This window comes from Balearica regulorum, chromosome 4 (genome assembly GCF_011004875.1).
Source record: "Balearica regulorum gibbericeps isolate bBalReg1 chromosome 4, bBalReg1.pri, whole genome shotgun sequence".
NCBI classification, from domain to species: Eukaryota; Metazoa; Chordata; class Aves; order Gruiformes; family Gruidae; genus Balearica; species Balearica regulorum.
This window is the reverse complement of record NC_046187.1, coordinates 38732689-38751547: the sequence shown is the minus strand read 5'-3', so window position 1 is coordinate 38751547 and position 18859 is coordinate 38732689. Positions and strand designations below refer to the sequence as shown.

Sequence of the window (18859 nt, the reverse complement as noted above, 5' to 3'; positions counted from 1 at the left end):
CAGGGAGTAATAAGACAGAGATCCATAAAGCGAGTAGCATGGACACCGTAAGTGGCCATAGTCTCTCTGAAGAACAAAGGGTTACAAAATGAAATTAGCAGTGGGCAGGTTTTAACCAAAATGTGTTTCTTCACAAAACATACAACTGGGCCAAGAAATATCTTTGACGACTATATACCATGCGCATGCTAAAACTTTCCATGGTCTGAAAGGGCAACCAGAGAAGCCCACGGAGGAGAAATCCACCAGCAATAATGAAGTGCATAGACTCTGTCCCTTCCTCAAGAAGTCCCTGCAAGACAAACTGTTGACAACGGGAAAATATTCTGCAGAGCAAGCTGAAGCAACACTACGCTGCCTTTATTCTCAGACATTTTGCTCTTCTGCTGCTGCTGCCGTTTCACTCTGACTTTTCCCTCTCTGCGCTGCCACCCGAGCCCGCTGCCTCGCAGGGACCCCAGCCCCGGGCCCGCATTAACTGAGCCCCCTTCCCAACGCAGCCCCGGGCAACCAAGCCCCGCCAAGGTAGAACGCAGCACCCCGGGGCGGGCTCGGGGCGAGGATGGCACACGTTTGGGGCCCGGCTACGCCATCCCCGCTCCGCTCCATGAGAGCTGCCACCCACACCGGATAAGGCCCCTCCGCGGCTACCCCCGCCCGTCGGCTGCGGCCCCGCCCCGGGGCCGGCGCTGCGGCGGGGCTCGGCCCAATAGCGGCCGGGGGCGCTAACAGCGGGGCGGGGTCTGCGCCTGGGCCGCGGCGGGGTCGCCCGTTAAATACAGCCGGAGCGGTGGGGAGGGGAAACGGCGATGGCGTTGGCGGCGGGGAGGCGGCAGCAGGACCTGGACAACGTGAGCGCTGGGCCTGGGCGGGAGCGGGGCCGGGGCGGTGGCTCCTCCTGGGGTGGGCGGCCGAGCTGCCCTAATCGGTGGGGGCTGCTTGCGGGGCGCCTCGCTTTCCGTTTCGTCTCTTCCTTCCACTTCTCTCCGCTGTTCTCTTTACGAAGCGCTGGAGGCTTTATCTTCTTCTTCCGGGGGAGCAGCCGGCCGAGGCGCCTCGTAAATGGCCGTTTGGGAAGTAGAGAGGCCGCTGCTGGGCCGGGCCGGGCCGCCTCCCCCCGCGCTGCATGCGGGTAGGGGCTGTTGCCCTGAGGAGCGCTGCCCCGCCCCAGCTGTGCTGGAAGTACTCCCAAGTAGCTTAGCTGTGGGCTTGGCTTTAATCGAGATTAATAACTTAACCGAGGCTGTTCATGTAGCTTGTTTAGTTTTTCTGGGTTATTTTCTCCACAGACAAATCCTGTAAGTGTAATTTTTTTTATTTACGTGGTGCCCGCTGGCGTGACCGCGGCGTTTTTCTGTTTATTTGGGGTGTTTCCCGCCGCCGGAAGCCTGCGCGGGCAAGGCGTGCTGCCTGCGGCTCTGCCTGTCCCTGCCTGCCGCCCTCCTCCTCCTCCTCCTGGTGCTGGGCTGCTGCGGGGTCCCCCTGTGCTGGAAGTGGGTCAGGCAGCCGAGAGGCCGAAGCCTTAACCTGTGCTGGTGGTAACATCACCCCTAACAGAAGGGTTGTGTTCAAAGGTGTTTTGGCTTTTAACAGCTGTATTTTTGGCTCATCGTAGTTAAATGAAATCTGTGTTTGATCTAATTAGGACACATTACTTTTTCCTAATGTCAGATTTGACTTCATGGCATCATCACCTCTCTTGCTTTAATTTTTCTCTTCCCCATATTGCCTGTAATATCTACTCAAGGAGGTTATGTCATCTAGCACTTCCTAATGCCAGCTATATTTCAGGATGCAAAGATTGATTGTAGCCAATCTTGCAGTAAATAACGTGGTCAAACATGTTCTGATAAAGCTCTGTCTGTGAAGGAGTGCGCTGATGTGTCACGGTACTGCAGAAGTGTCATGAGTTCCCATTAGACAAAGGATATTGTTCTAAGGAGGGTTGCTGTCTCTGTGGGAGGTGTGAGCTGTTAACTCTGCTATTAATTCTGTGTTGGGAAGGAATGAGGCAAGATGTCTTGGCTGCTGGAGTGCTGGCCCTGCACACTTGCTTTCAGAGCTTAAAATTATACCTGACCCTTGAAAATGGGGGATGAGGGACACGGCATCTTCATACTTTTGCTTCTGGATTTTATATTTGTGATGTGTGCCATTTGTAAACCTTTAGGCCTGCAGTAAAAGGACATCTAATCAGGCAGGTATTTCAGCAAGGGTTATTTACAAAGACTGGGCTAATTAAAAGGTATCAAATAGGTGAGGGAGGCCTGTTCATACTCTTCTATGGTTGGACAAGTGTGATGTTCACAGTGTTAAAATAAAACTGATTACTGACTGAAATACCCCTTGTTACTAGCTGCTCCACTGTAGGCAGCTGTCTGTAGGTGAAATAACACTGGGAAGCCAATCTACTTTGTCCTGGTCAGTATGAAGTATTAACCTAGGTCTAATCCAAGAACTTCTTTCTTTTCTTACACTAGTGTCTATAAGAATGACATACCTTCCTTGTCTTGAGGCTTATGCTGCTTTCTGTCATGGCAAGGAGGAGTCCATAGTTTAAAAACAGTAAATAGCCCAGTGAACCATGGCATGTTTCTTGGAATAGTCAGAAGTCTGGAGTGGGATGGGTCTGTCCTTCTCTTGTTGTTCTGGACTGTGGTTGGTATCACTCAGGAGAAGAGCAGTCAAAACAATTGGGAATCTTGAGTTTCTCGCTTTTAAGCAAGTGAGTCATAGCATGGGACGTAACAGGATGCGAAGAGGGAAGCCTGAGCAGTTTGGGCATTTACAGTGGCTGTGTATGTTCAGCTTAAGATGTTCTGAATTACTGTATCCTAGCCTGGAAGGAGCAGAGATGCATAGCACTGGGGCAGGTTCCTTGTCCACAAGGAAAGCTTTTTTTTTTTCTTCTACCCATACTTAGTTTTATCTTGTACTTAAAAAAAAAAAAGTAAAAGGTACTTCTGGAAACTTGCATAGCCAAAACATCTGAGCTGAATGTGAAGTCAAAGCCCCAATACTTGCTGCCAACATGACAAGCAAGGGTTCCATGCTCTCTAGAAAAAGCAGAAAGTGTCTTGCCCAGCATCTGGTAGCATTTTCCCTCTGAACTGCTGCTTCTTTCTTGCCTGGGTTCAGTTTGATCTACTGCTGCAGGTGTTTTGATATGTGAGTGGCTGAATCATTTGAAACTGTTATGCTGCAGTTTGCTACTGTGTCTAACTGTAGTCAGACAGAAGTAAGAGTAACAAGGATTTTTGCAGTACCTGTGTAATGTATGTGAGAGACTTTAATTGTCACTCTTTCCACCTTTTCACACAGGCCATGTGTATTAGTATGTCTTTCTCAGGAGTGATGCTCAAATATTTGTAATACACTTTAAAGACTAAAGAGACTGAGTTTTTACATAAAGATGTGATGAGAGTTTACCTAGAATTTAAGACCTTGTCTCAAGGTATTAACTAGGTTTTTGTTTGTGTGGGCCTTTTTTCCCCCCAAAGCTTTATTTGCTAACAGGAAATTGCAAAGACTTTGTACTTTTAGAGCTTATCTGTTACTACTTTTTCGCCCTCCTCTTCTGTTCCAGGGTTCCTTGGAAATAACACAGAGTTTAGAAGATGATCCTCTACTGGATGCACCACTTATTTCGTCTCATACATTGCATTCCCAATTGAGGCCAAGATTTCATGCTATCCCAGCAGTTTTCCTTGCCAATCTTCTGTTGCTAATACATGTGAGTTTAAGAAGCATGATTTCCCTCTGAAAATTTGCTCTCTCTCTTCTGAATTCTTACTGCTCATGTGGACAGAATTCTCCTGAGATTTGCATACATTGTTCTTCCAAACTAGTGAAGTCTTATTTGTCAGTGAATTTTCATAATGTATATGCTACATGATAACTGATCTGTTTTCATTCTGATTGTTGGTGCTGACATGCTATGACACAATTTCTTAGGAAGAAAAGCCTTTTAAATAGTATTTCTCCTATGCTGTTGGAAATGTAGTTTTTAAATAATATTATGGCTGAAGTGCTTATACTAGTTATAAGCGCTAGAGGGCTAAGTAATTTTGATGCTATGCTTTCTGGAGGCTGAACTTAATGTCATGGGGAAGACTGGAGTGTAGTGGGGCTGGGTTTTTGAGTGGCTTTCCTTTTGCCAAGCCTTGCTTTTGTGTAGGTGTCTGGCTCCTATCAGGAGACTCTGGAGAGCAGTATGAAGCGTACAGGCTAGAAATAACTTATATTAACCTTGTCTTTCCATAATCCTCTCTGTGTGCATGTACACAAAACTAAGCTTAAATACTATTCCTTCCAAGAATAACTTTTATATAAAAATCCCCTATACTGAGGTGGAGCACCTGTTGTTGGACTGCCCTAAAATGTAAACATGTCACCCTTAATGCTGGTTACCTGTTTTTTCTTGTATACACTGCTGTAGTAGATCAGTAGAGCTGCAATTCTAGGCTATTCCTGCTCACATCAGTTTATAGCCATTTTCTGTACTGAAATACATTCCTAACACCTGGAGGGAGTGGAACTAGATGTGTTAATGCTTTAACATGGCAAACAGAACAGTAAATGGACCAAATAAAATATGAGTTAGCTGGATTATTTTTAGCATTGTAAGAAAAGGAGGTGGTAAAATAATAGATTAAATAAATGTTTTCTTGATAACCCTCACTTTTCACTTAATCTAGCTACTTAACCCATCTCAAGATAATTTGGGATTTAATTTGCATTTGAAGTAATGGTCTTACAGATAAAATGCGCACTTCTTTTTTTTTTCTTCCTACCTTCTACCTGTCTGTCTTCTATAATGTCTCTTTAAGGTATCATGATTGTGTGAAAGTTATTCTCCCTTCTTCCTCACTCCATTCACAACCAGAGCAAGCTGAGGGTGGTTAATATCAAGAGTAATTATGTGGTTCTGAAAGGTTAACTTCTGTTAAGAAAGTTGCTTGGGAAATGACAAAGATATGAAAAAATAAGTTCAAGAGTAGGAAGGGGTGGTGGGCTGTTTGTATCCATACTTAATTGTATTAATATCTAAGCTAGCAAATGAAAATCAGACACTTTCCTCCATCTTCAGTTTTGATGTGTTTCTATCAGTTATGAGATGGAGAACATTGGAGTCTTTTTCTAAGATAAGTATATTAGATATTAGACTTTTGCAGAGTTGAGGCAAATTAATTTTTTTGTTGTATACACAAGTTCTCAATTTACTTGGTGGGAGTTTGTTTCTCTCTTCAGTTCTGTTGTAAGGTATTCCTATTCTGCAGGATGAGAAAGTACCATGATTTCTTGCTCACTGAATGAAAATAGTAGAGAGTATTTTCTAAGACAAAAACATTCTATAAGGATTAAAAAAAGCCCTGTGTGTATACATATACCACAGATAATGTGCACCCAAGACTCTGCCTTCCAGTTGGCCAAAAGATTGCTGATGCTGGCTGCTGATGCAGGAGATTTGGAGAAGAGTCTAGAAGATGGGAAAAGTTATGATATAATGGATAAGTCTCAAATGATAAGTGTATGTGTAATCTGACTATAGTCTGGTCATTCTGACAAAAGTTCTAAGCAAAATGGAAAAATCTGATAGTAAATATACTGAAGAATGGTACCAACTGGCAAAGATGCCTACCTGGTGTTAATAATTCACTTTGTAAGTTACTATGATTTTTTCTAATGTCATAACCTGGAGATTAATAGATTTAATAGTGTTGATTTTTCACTTACAAAATTTTAATTTAAAGAAATGTAGACTGTAGCAATAAGCTATGAGGCTGTCCTGCAGAGCAGTAAACAAGTGTAATTGAGTCTAAAAATGTGATTTTTTCTTTTTTGAGGGAATATAAATCAAGTTCTCCTTAAAGTAAAAAGAGGGTCCAGAAATAAGATAAATTCCCTATGAAGGGGAGACTTGGAACAGTGAAATTGATTTAGAGGAAATTCTGGGAAGAATGGCAATTCTCAGCTCTATTCAGCTAGAGATTGGTTGCTCTTCTGGAAGACAATCTTACTAAATGATTTCAGTCATGAGTGGTCACAGAACGACATGTTGTAGTTGTAGTAAATGTCTAATCTTTATACAGTATCTCAACTCTAATAAATCAATTCAGAAACTAATACATAATGAATAAATTACACAAGGCTGTCTTTTTTTTTTGGTAGAATGTTGACTTTAAGAGTTTTCTCTTCCTTTTTCTTCCAGGTTGCTTTTGTTGTTCTGGCATTTTTAGCAGCTATGTTTTGTTCTTACCCCAATCCAAATCAGGATAAGTGCCCGGGAAACTATACTCACCCACTGAAAGTACAGACTGTCATAATCATTGCAAAAGTAATTCTGTGGATTCTGCATGTTGTTTTTGAACGATACATCCAGCACCATCACAGTAAAGTCAGAAGCAGAGGTTACTTCTCAATATACCGATCAACAAGACATCTAAAAAGTCTTCCACTGCTGATACACTCCACAGGTGAAGTGTTACTTGTTTTCCTGGCTTTTCCTTCTAAAGATTTAAACTGACACAATAGAAGACTGAAAAGTTTATATATGTGTATATTATGACCTTTAAAAAAACCTGCCTATGAGCATTTATAAGTCTTATATTTTAGTCAAATGGACCTTCTGACTGACCTTTCTGGCCTGCCGGATGCATGTGGTAAAGAACATATGTTGAAAAAATGCCCACAAGTGTAAAGTTGAGTAAAATATTTAGTCATTTGCTGGATGAATGTTTTATGACTAAAGACTAGAAGCAAGTTTTGTTTGGTGCTAGTGATCTTGATTTGCATATTCATTTGTCTACTTGGGTATGTGGCAAGACTGCTAGTCCTTCCAAGAAGTCTTCTTTTCAAGCTCAGCAATTCAAGTACAAACAGATGAATTGCCTGTTGCTCAACAGCTGTCTGAAATCAGTAAAATAAGCAATTTTTTGATCTGTAGTGGGGCTATATGTAACATTCAGCTCTACTTCTGACTGCCTCTTTCTACTTCCTATGGACAAAGGGTGGTATATGGGAGTGGTTTAACTATATATTTCAAGTTACATCACTGGCCTCTGAGGCTGAAAAGTGTTGGTATAACTAGCTGGTGTAGCTTTTCTAACAAACTACTTCAACAAATCTAAAATCCATTTAACTTGAGGGGATTTTTCACCCAGAAATAGCAGGGGAAAGGGAGCAGTGGTGGCTTTTACAGTATTTTTGCCTCTTAGAATACCACTTCCCTTCTGTAAGTCTTCTGACTTTCCCAAGAATTGATAGTTAGATGGTCCTGCTTCACAGAAAACCCTAGCTGGCTTTCTACCCAGCTACTAAGAACCAGTCAACTTGATGAATGTGCAGAAGTTCAGGCTGTGGCCACTAGATAGAGCTCTGAAGATAAAGATGTGTTTAGAGTGCAGTGACAAAATCAGGCTACAGCAGACTTAAGGATGTTTCAGAGGAGTGAAAGGACTATTTCTGCCTATTGCAATGTAATCTGGAATACTTAGGCCTGTCTTCAGTCTTAGATGGAGCCCACTTCTCCCCTACCAGACATGTGTAAATGTTCAGGTGCAATCAGTTGTGTGCTGTGGACTTTTGATGTAAATCATCTGTAGTTCAGAAGGTGATTAGCTCCATTACTGCAGCTCCCTGCCATGCTAATTGCTGCTGATACTGCTTCCATCCTGACAATTCAGTTGCTTAACGCAGTATGAAAGAACTGTGCAGGCCTCTGGCTACATTAGTGGTCTTAATACACTTAGTCCTTTATCCAGATGCTGGTTATAGCATTTCTACAGGAAAAAAAACATTTCACACTCTGTATCAGAGAAGAGGGTGTGTAAAGAACTAGAATGCTGAAGTCTGTAATTCAACATTTGTTATGCTTATTTCAGTTAAACTTTCAGTAACTTGCAAGTATAATAATAGCCTGTTAATAGCTTCTAGAGAAGCCTCTGCAAGTATATCCCTATGAAAGGAAGGTGTTTAGGATTTTTTGCTCAGTTAGCCTCATTTAAATGCACTCAAATCCACTACTTGAAGGAAAACACTCTCTCACTCTGAATTGACTGATGTGACCTCTTAGGAACTGAAAGAAATTAATAGTCTTCAGGCAGTTTTGGGAATCAAAAGCAGCAACAAAGATAGAAACTGTTTAAGCCCATGCATATATATATATTAGACAGTTTTAGTGCTTTTTGTCTACTCTTGTTTTTAGTCAAAAACATGTAAAAAATTCATCATTCTCTACCATTACAATAAAATGCTAAAATGAAACCTTGGTTTGCTGCCAGCAGTTGCAAGCTTGCATCACCTGTTAAGGAAACTGGCCAAAGAGGCAAGTACAGTATAAAAAGGAAAAGCATTACTGAAATGTTGCAGCCTAATACAGTTACTGGGGATAAGAGTACTAAGTTGTTTTCACCAGCTAATGAAAGTGTTACACCTATTATATTTAACATTTGTTTTCTAGGTAATGCAGCCCTGCTTTTGATTCTGTCAATGCAGCATTCCTTTCCTGATCACAGTAAAGTGTACCTGTATCTTATCCTGGGAGTCCTGGGCCTAGAGCTGATCAGCTCCCTGACATGCTTAGTGATTTACACAGGTGAGAGGGGCAGTTTTTGCCTTCTTCAGTGAGACTTATAGCTGCTACTCAACTGTTTTGTTTGCCCTCACAGTAGCTCACTTGAGGTACCCCAAGACATTTATCTGCCACTAAATACAGAATGATTCTGTGCCTGTAGAAGAACTAAGGCAAACTTAAAACAAATGGGAAGGTTGTCAGGCTTGATTTGGTCTCTAAGTGCTGCTAAATGAAAGCTCCATGTTTCCTCAAAGCTGTTGATCCAGTGAAGTGGCAATAAATGCATAATTGTTGCAAAAGTGTCCTGTGAGCAAACTTGTCTGTTTAGCAGTGTTCTCAAGTGTGCACCACAAGCTGTGGAGCAGAAAGAGCTAGCTGGCTTAATCAGAACTGCTTCTGGGATTTACATGTGAGACTTCTATAACTGAGAGTGCCTTACACTCCAGGCTTTTTTCCCTGGGCCCACCCCAAAAGCTTCAGTTTGTCTCTAAAATGGAAGATTCCCTCTAATGAATGTTTAAAAAATCATGGCTTTTGGAATCTGCTAATATTAAAATAAGATACTGCTTCATAAAGCTGTGAGGCATTGCTTTGTACTGTCACAACTGGGTTGTAAGGTTATCTGCTTTTAGATTTGATGTAACTTACTAATACTTGATAAACCTCTTTCCAAAAACTATTGCAGAACTATCTAAAATGTTGATTAATAAATTCTTGAACCAAATAGTTTTATCTGATCTTAAAATATCTGGATTTATGGCTTGCATTAACTCAAATTAAAATAACTGAGTTGGGGGGAAAAACTGGAAAGTTACAAAATGCTAAAAAATGCAATTATTTTTGTTGCCCAAAGAAAACTAGAGATGTTTACTGTGAAGTCCATGTATGTTTAAATGACATGTAGTTCCTGCTCTTGAGTTAGTTTATATTCCTTCTGAGATGCTGCTTTCTGATTTTTCAGTTACAAACAAGGAGATGACACCTCAGCTAAGTAGCATCGTTAGCACTGGTTTCTCTGGGGCTGGGGGGGAACAAAACCAATGGGTAAAACTTATAGTTTGTTCCTGGCTTCTAATAAAAGAGGAGGAAGGAGAGTGGAAATACCTTCTTCAGGACTGTGCAAAGCTTAAAACTTAAAGTAAAAGCCATTTCTATGGTGGTCAGTATTTGTGTTAATATGTTGTCTTTTGTGATTTCAAAATTAGTAATTAATCTGGGAGGTCTTTTGGAGAAGAAAACTTTGGTATGTTCTAAATGTAATGATACAGATAAATACTGCGAAGTAGCTTGGTCATCTAGGAAATAAAATGTATTCTTGACTCTCCTGCAACAACACAGAAATCAAAATGCAACAAGAAATAAGATCCCAGCTCTAAAATATGTCCTCTTACAACTGTGCTTGAATGCTGTAGGCTTGTTGGGCTTTCCCCTGAATGGACAAGCATGGCTCAGGTAGACTGTCTGCTGGAGGAATAAAGGCAATGATGAGGGAACACAAGCATGGTAGGCCTAGAGAACTATTCCAGGAATGTTGGAGATCATCCCTTCTTCGCATATGCATACTTACTTTCCTGAGAAACTCAGGAAATAAAAGAGAAACTACAAAACTTTAATAGAACACAAGGAATTTCAGTGAAACTATTTCTTACCCTGAGGCCTCTTGGAGCTCAAAGAACTACATTGTATGTCCCTTACCCTGGCAGAAAGGGATAAGCCACTGCAAGAAAGTTGACCTTCATAGTAGTAAGGTCTGAGCCTGGACTTCCCTAAGAGCTCAAACTATCTTTCTGCTTGCTTGTCACCAAGAGGGTCTTGTTTCCTAGCTTGTACTGTGCCAGTTCCTGTGCCTATCAAATCCATTAACTAGCTTATACTAGAACTTGTGGGGTGTGATCCTTTGCTTTCCAGCTGATGGAGGCTTGAAGAGTCTAGTGAGTTCTGGAACCAAGGAGAAGGAGGGGCAGAGCTGCATTGCTAGGAAGGAGTAAGGTAGTTCCTTTTGGCAACAGCTACCTTATTTCCTCAGCAGCCCCAAAACAAGTCTAAGCTTCATTCTCTAAAGCTTGGTGTGCAAAAATAGGGTTAACTTTTATGTAACTTAACACTTGCCTTGAGATGACCTCCAGTCACTCTGGGTTGCTTTTTCCAGTGAGTAGTTAACTTGTTCACTTGTTTTCCATCCCAATACTTGTTGATGTAAGCTAAGAGACTGCATGCATCTCTCACATGTAGTGGTGATTTTTTTAGGTTTTTTAACATTTTAAGCATCAAACTAAAGCTCTGCTGAAGCAAAGCAAATGTATTTGGCCAGTTTTGAAAATAGCCAGAGAATCTGTAGCAATAGTAACAGATACTCTTTTTTTTTTTCCTCTGAGTGCAGAGTATGTGACTAGATGGAAGCATGAAGCTTCTTTAGTAGGATAGCTTTAAGGGCAGACCTCTGCTTAGGGTTAGAGTGCCCCTCTCCAAGGCAAGCACTTAGCAGATACCACTTACTATTAAGATAGTATCAGCTGATGTAGCTGAGCAACAGTGGGGAGATTAAGGTCACTTTACACTAGCAACTTCAGATCAACCCCTCTTTTGCATGTTACTCCTAAATTTTGGAGGGAAGGTAGCACCAGTTCATACATTGCTTCTCCATGGTAAAATAATTATTTCTTAACTAATAGAATGAGGCATAAATGCTTATCTGTAGAAGGTTCATGTACCTGACTTATTTTCATTTAGGTATTACTGCCTCACAAATGAAAGTGGTGGCATGGAATATCTGATTATAATTCTAGATATTTCTTCTTGTTTGTTGGAGCTATTTTATGAATTGTATGATGCCCAATGTCCTGCAAAGTACTACAACCTTTCTTAAAATTACCTCCATTCAGCTGTGTATGTGTATATAGCTGTAGGATGCAGAGGCAGGGATCCAGAAGTCTATAAAGAATTGCTGTGACTGATCTATAACAGACTTGACATATTTAAATCATTCAAGTGAGGTAAATGTGCATGGAATGAAGTATGATAGAGACAGCTCTAAATGTCAGCTTACAATAGTAAGTGTGTTATTGATTGGGTAGGGAGTCAAGCTTTTAAAAGGCTTACTAAATACATGTATTTAATGATGTTCATACATACTTTTAATGTTGCTTGAATAAGACTAACATTCCCACAAATAGTGATGTTGGGAATTCCACATCCATTCCTTTGTGGCTTTATTTGTGGAGGAATGCCATCATAGAAATAGCTAACCTTTGAGCCTAGCTTGTAGTTAACCTCTGGAGAGTCTTAGCATTGTTTTAGCAGAGTGGCCTGTAATAAACCCCATCATATTATTGACTTGTAAGGACAGTCTTTCTCTGCTGCAGTAATGTAGATTTCTCATAGCCAGACTGTAATGTTTTTAGTGGTATTAGATGTGTTGCTTCACAAGCAGCACTAACTGCAGAGGCCTGAATGTGTGCTCTGGATCTCTTGGTATGTTGCCTGAATCAGGATCTGATATTGAATGGTTTTGAGTATTTTCAGCTTCCTTCCAGAAATAATGTAGAGGGTGTTTACAGCTTCTCCCACCCAACCCATTCCATTTCTGTTTAAATTTAGCCTAAACTTTATTCACAGGTGCCCAGGAATGACTTCTGGTTTTGATAGCCATCACTGCAAGGTTCACAATGTGAAGCTGATCAGAGTCAGTGTGGTTTGAATACTTAATGGCTTTCTGTAGCAAGCCTGCCCTAGTTTTAGAGCAGGCAGACAAGCTGCTGCTTCATTGCAGGTAGTCTAGTTAAGCTTTTGATAAATACTATTAAGTTAGAAGTTCTGACCTAGATACTAGTAGCAGAACTTCTTAGAACTTTTTTATGGCATGTTTAATTTATGGCCTGAATTTGGAGACTGAATCTCAGTATTCTTTCAAAGGCAACCGAGGTTTCACCTTCTCTTAGGTGACAGATTAAACTGCAGACGTTAAGCTTCCCTATTCAGGTCTTTCCTTCACTGTGATCTTTTAAGCAATGGGGCTGAGGAAAAACAAACAAAAAAACCCCCACCAAACCACTAACTTAGTCAAAGCCATTCCAGAAATGAGCAGAGATACTTTCTGCTTTTTTCTTTCCTTCCTTCCCCACTTCCCCGAATCCTAAGGCGATCTTATAATAACCTGTTACAGATTTCTTGGTTTTTTAACTTGAAGTCTGGTGATAAAGCTTTCCTCTTTTTTGTTTGCTTTCTAACTAACTTATAAAACTTTGTTGCAGTGAAAATAAGCAACTTCAATCGTGCAAAGCCAAGACCTGACATAATTGAAGAAGAAAAGATGTATGCCTACCCCAGTCACATTACCTCAGAAATTGGATTCAGGTAAGATTTTCTGTATTAAACTTGTGCTATGTTCAGCCATGGTATATAGGTAACACTGATGTAATTGTGTTACTTTCTGTAGACTTACATATAATCTTAAATCTGTCAAAGCAGAGCTGCAGAATAACACTTCTGAAGGAAATTATATGCTTAAGGCAGCTGTTTTACATCTGCAGATGAGAAGCAGCACAGTCTTCTATCTTCTATGCAGTAATAGCAATCTGTTATGATACAGAAAGCCTCAAACATGAGGACAGAAGTAATTTAACCATTTATGGCTGGCTGCATGAATCTTTAATGTGCTATAAATAACTGTGCTTAATCTGGTTTAGCTGACTTTATATGGGAGTTTGAACAAAGGTACTGGTGTCTTCTGCTATTACTTAAAGTATGCCTACAGAAGCCTAGCTTCTTCAAGCAGTTCTTTCAAGGAAGGAAATATATTGTGGGCAGTTGATAGATGAAGAGAACTTCGCAGCTTTGTTCTGCGCCAGCAGTTGGACATGATATTTAGCAGTGGATTTGGAATATATTTCCAGTTTGGGAAGGAACTTTAAAGGTGGGTGGGGCACTTAGAGGTAAGGAAGTTCTCACTGAGGCAGAGAGACTATCCAACACTAACCTCACAAGCACTGAGACTTGTTGCTTGTTCTTTGTGTACCTTCTGACTGAACATCTTCTAGTTGCTGAAATGAGTCTGGTGTGACTTAACAAAAAACAATCATAAAAACTAACATGGATTTCCATATAAGAATGTATTTAGAAATTGTCTAATACAGTATGACTTGCTTCTGTATGTATAACTTAGTAAACAGTTGAAGTGCAGAGATGACTAATACTTCACACTTCCCCTGGTGTCACAAATGCAGCAGGCACATGCTTTTATGGAACTTGGAAGTAGATGTCCAGGATACAGGAAGGATTTAGAGCTGTCCTGAATTTTGATACAATATCTGACTTCCATCTTGATATAAACACCATGGTGAATGCATGGTGGACCTCATTCCTTTCTCATTCAGCTTCTCCCCTGAGAAATTCTCAAATGCCCAGGGAATGAGTCTGCAACAATGACTAGCTGAGGAAAAGACTCTGATTATTTTTGATTAAAGAGTGCAAACTTCCTGTGAGAACTGATTGCAAAACAGTTATTTTAATTCAGCTCTATACAACTCTGACTCTCTTTCCCTTGAGAATTAAGGTCTATTGAAAAGTGAATCCTGTCAGCCCTTCAGTTGACCCTGGTTATAAGAATGTTTTTTGAATATTATGACTGCAACCTAAGCTACTGATCAGGACCTTTTCTGGTGCTTGAAGTTGGTAGTGCAGATTACAGGTTAAGGTTGCAAACTGTCTGCAAAACTTGTTCTATTTTTTCCAGTTTAACTACAGTAGGTTTTTAATTGGACCCCAGTTTTTTCCACTCTAGCTATTGTCAGCACTTTCTAAGAACTATGAAAAGGGCAATGTTCCTCTACAAAATGCTGCAAGACTGAGGAACAACTTTCTAAGCTCCAAGATGCTCACATGTGTACTATGAGGGCAGATTCCCAGGTCAGCTAGGAAGCAGTGTGTAAGGGAAGACTTGAATATGCTTAGATGCTGGTACTTATCCTTAAAAGTACTTGCTGTATCCTTAAAAGTTCCTAATTATAGATTAGAAAATTGTGTGCTCCTACAGATTTTTTTTTCAATTAACTTGGCTTTACTTAACTAGGATAGTAACACTGCAACATTAAAATGAAGGATATCTGGAAGCTGGAGATACTTTAAGTGGGAGCTTAGCTGTACATGAGGTTGTAGATCTGAAATAACACATCTGTTTGGTGCTGATGCTGTTATGGTATTGTGACAGATAATATCATTGTATATAGTATTATATCATATATTCTACTGCAGGTTAATCAAGAAATTTCTGTCTTAAAGAGCTTATGATCCCCACAGCTGAAGAAAACTATTATACCTGCTTAAAATAAGCTTACTAATGTATTTGGAAAAGGTGCCAAGGATTTCTTAGTACAATTCTAGCATGTTGTCTGGCTTGCTGAGTTTGTTAAACAGCAAGAACCCTCATACTACAGCTTTTCTGTAACTGTCTAGCAGGGTATGGATAACTCAGCTATGTATATATGGCATGAAGTTTAGCCAGACTTTTTTATTCCTGCCTTCTCATGCAAAATGGAGGTTAAACATAAAGGTGGTGTAGATTGCCTCCTCCCTCAAAAGTTACAGATCAACAAAAGTAAAACTGAAGGAAGCAACTTGTTTAACTATTTGTTAATTAGCTCGCACATCTTCTATGTTAGAAAGCTGCTGTCACTTATTGAAACTCATATTCACTTTTGTTATTTCAAGGGAAAATTCAAGTTTAGAAGAGATAGTTGAGAAGCAAGGAGATGTAATAGAATATCTTCAGCGACACAATGCACTGCTTAGCAAGAGACTGTTGGCACTAACATCTCAGCAAATCAAAGCTTAACAGCATTTTGAAAACGGCTTGCTGGAGCTCTGGAGGGAACATAAGGTAATGTAATATCCAGACTGATTTGTACAGCTGACTTTTTCAATCCTTCACATTTTGAAATGGAAGTTAAGCTGGAAGGATGAGCTCTGCATACACTATAAACCTATTACAACTGGACACTCTGGCTCTTTAAATCATCAGTTCTGAGAAGTTCTGGAGCTTCAAGGACTTCTAATACCTAAGAGGTTAAAGTTGGACCTGAAGTAATGGTTTAACTTTCTGCAGTTGTTGCTATTATTTTGTACTGCTGTAACCTTTAAGCTCCAAACTACCAAAGTATTTTATATTTCTAGAATACAGATTTGTTCTCTAGAAAAATCTGACTTTGAAGGATGTCTCAGTTTCTAGTGCTGAAGCTGAGACTAATGTGTTCTGTCACTGGGTCCCATAACTTCCAGTGTTACAGGTGGTGTACTTCAATAGTACTATAGAAAGTAGATACTTGCTCTCTAGGTTGGTGTCCTTTTTTCCAGGAAAAGGAATGAAACTGTCTGTGCCAGTGGGGAAACTGGGCATCCAGTTTAGGATTTAAAAAAATAATGCAGTGGGTGCCCTAGAACAGCAAATCTCACATAAGTGTGTGGTACTAAACAATGCCACAATAAGTAATTTGAGCAGCTGTTCAGAATTCTGGCTTTAAAACCTTTAAGAGGCATCTTCAGGGCTTCCTATTACTAGGAGTCTGTCAGCTAATAATCAAGATTCCTACTCTGCCAACTGAACTAACATAATACAAAAATACTTGAGTAAGCTTTTTCATTGACCTAGTAACTAACTTGTGTTGAATGGATTTAAAGATCTTGTTAAAGATGCATCAGTTACATGCATCCTTGCTCTTTACTTTGACTCTTCAAAAAATGTCAGCATCTTGATTCAAAAGCTATAAAAGGTTTATGTGGGGAGATGAAAAGCAGCAGCAAACAGGTCTTCTAGACGTTGGAGAAACAAGAATTTTTGGTTCTATTTCATGGATTTATTGGGAAGGCTGGTAAAAGAACCATTGTGTTCTGGGTACTACTTTGTCTACCAATGTAGACCAAGAATTATTTTAGAAACAAATACCTCTGAGGGGACAGGGTAATCACTAGTCAAAACTGGGAAGAAGGCTCTCATGAGGAGTGGTCTTGTAGTTGAATGTAAGAAAAACAAAAGAAAATGAATCCATCCTACTTTGGTCCTAGGGCGCAACTTTAGAAATGGCTAAACTGTTTAGTGTGCAACAAACATGGGGGTTGACTCACTTGAAGGAAAACAATAAATATTGGAAATTTTGCTGCTATCCAACACTAGACTGTTCTCCTTAACTGTTGTTTCTTGAAAATGCAGCCAGGGTTTTATAGTATATATGTAAAGAATACAAATGTTTGTGGTTTTAGAACTCAGGTTTTGATGTGATTGTGTATATCAATTTATATAATTTCTATGAAAAGCAGTAAAATGTGACTGTGAAGTTCATGCACAATAAATGCAAACTAAGGAAAAACATGAGTTCTGTCATTTTTTAAGCTTGTGTACAGCTGACAAAGACTACTCCAATGGGCAATCTGTAGAGATTTTCTGTTACACTGAAGTTCTTACAGCATAGCTTTGGTGCTTAAAACTAGCCAAAACCTGTAGTGACAAGGATAGCTGCACACTTGTTTTGAAGCTTTAAGTTAGTTTATACTCTTTCCTTGGTAACATTTTTCCATCACACTTCAGACTTGCCCTGCTACTCCTGTTTCTCTCTAACATAGAGGACTGTGGTGGGTTGACCCTGGCTGAGGGCCAGGTGCCCACCAGAGCTGCTCTATCACTCCCCTCTTTCATTAGACAGGGGAGAAAAGGTACAATGAAAAAAAAAACTTATGGGTCAAGATAAGGACAGGGAGAGATCATTCTCTAATTATCATCACGAGCAAAACAGACTGAACTTAAGGAATTCATCTTATTTATTACTAAGCAAAACAGAGTAGAGGAATGAGAAATAAAATCAAATCTTAAAACACCTCCCCCCACCCCTCCCATCTTCCTGGGCTCAACTTCACTCCTGGCTTCAACCTCCTCCCCCCTCAGTGGCACAGGGGGATGGGGAATGGGGGTTACAGTCAGTTCATCACGCGGTGTTTCTGCTGCTTCTTCATCCTCAGGGGGAGGACTCCTCTCATCGTTCCCCCGCTCCAGCGTGGGGTCCCTCTCACAGGAGACAGTCCTTCATGAACTTCTCCAATGTGAGTCCTTCCCACGGGCTACAGTCCTTCACGAACTGCTCCAATGTGAGTCCCTCCCATGGGGTGCAGACCTTCAGGAGCAAACTGCTCCAGCGTGGGTCCCCCATGGGGTCACAAGTCCTGCCAGCAAACCTGCTCTGGCGTGGGCTCCTCTCTCCATGAGTCCACAGGTCCTGCCAGGAGCTTGCTCCAGCATGGGCTTCCCACGGGGTCACAGCCTCCTTCAGGTGCCTCCACCTGCTCGGGCTTGGGGTCCTCCATGGGCTGCAGGTGGAATCTCTACACCCCCTCATCCTTCCTCCATGGGCTGCAGGGGGACAGCCTGCTTCACCATGGTCTTCACCACGGGCTGCAGGGGGATCTCTGCTCTGGTGCCTGGAGCACCTCCTGCCCCTCCTTCTGCACTGACCTTGGGGTCTGCAGGGTTTCTTACATCTTCACTCCTCTATCCAGCTCCAAAAGCTCTCCCTAACTTTTTTTTCTCCTCTTAAATATGTTATCAGAGAGGCGCTGATTGGCTTGGCCTTGGCCAGCGGCGGGTCTGTCTTGGAGCTGGCTGGCATTGTCTCTGTCAGACACAGGGGAAGCTTCTAGCAGCTTCTCACAGAAGCCACCCCTGTAGCACCCCCCCCCCTCCAAAACCTTGCCACGCAAAACCAACACAAGGACTAAGCTGCAGTGTAGCAGAACAACCTCACTGTTTTGAGGGCATTGCTCATACCCTTCTCATTCATGAATGCTTAAGTTAAAACTTGGATTAACCACCAGTTTTCATGGAACATGGCAAGTGCAGGTTGCCATGTGTGAACATGCATATCTCCTGCCTTTTGTAGTTCATAGCTCTTCGTAAGTACACAAATGATTAACAACTTGCAACAATCACCCACTTTTTTAGATCTTATCATACCCCCACTGTACCTTATTTTCTTAGTATCTTAAGCTTTTGAAAAAGAAAGTGCTGCACATTTGTACAGGCTCTAAATAGGAGCTAGCGTTCTTACTACTCAGCCCGAACACTTTCTAACCTCTGGCTGTGGTATGCCTACAAAGAATTGTTGCGCAGGAGCTACTGGAGCATGGTGAGTACTGTGCACACCAGTGTCAGCCTAAAGCCTCTTGTTGATGCTGTTCCACCAGACAGCACAAAACCAGCCTTTGCCCCACTCTGAGCCAGCACTGCGGCTCCCTGCCTGGGTGTGA

The 18859-nt window shown here is 41.1% G+C and overlaps 1 protein-coding gene across 1 annotated transcript; it reads left to right on the top strand.

Moving 5' to 3' along the window:
• Positions 1–713: 713 nt before the first annotated feature.
• On the top strand, positions 714–16932 carry TMEM192 (transmembrane protein 192). Its single transcript, XM_075751815.1, has 6 exons — positions 714–851; positions 3587–3733; positions 6212–6476; positions 8462–8596; positions 12826–12928; positions 15281–16932. The coding sequence occupies exons 1-6, from the start codon at positions 810–812 to the stop codon at positions 15402–15404; spliced, it is 816 nt and encodes a 271-aa protein (XP_075607930.1). The 5' UTR covers positions 714–809; the 3' UTR covers positions 15405–16932.
• The last annotated feature ends 1927 nt before the right edge of the window (positions 16933–18859 follow it).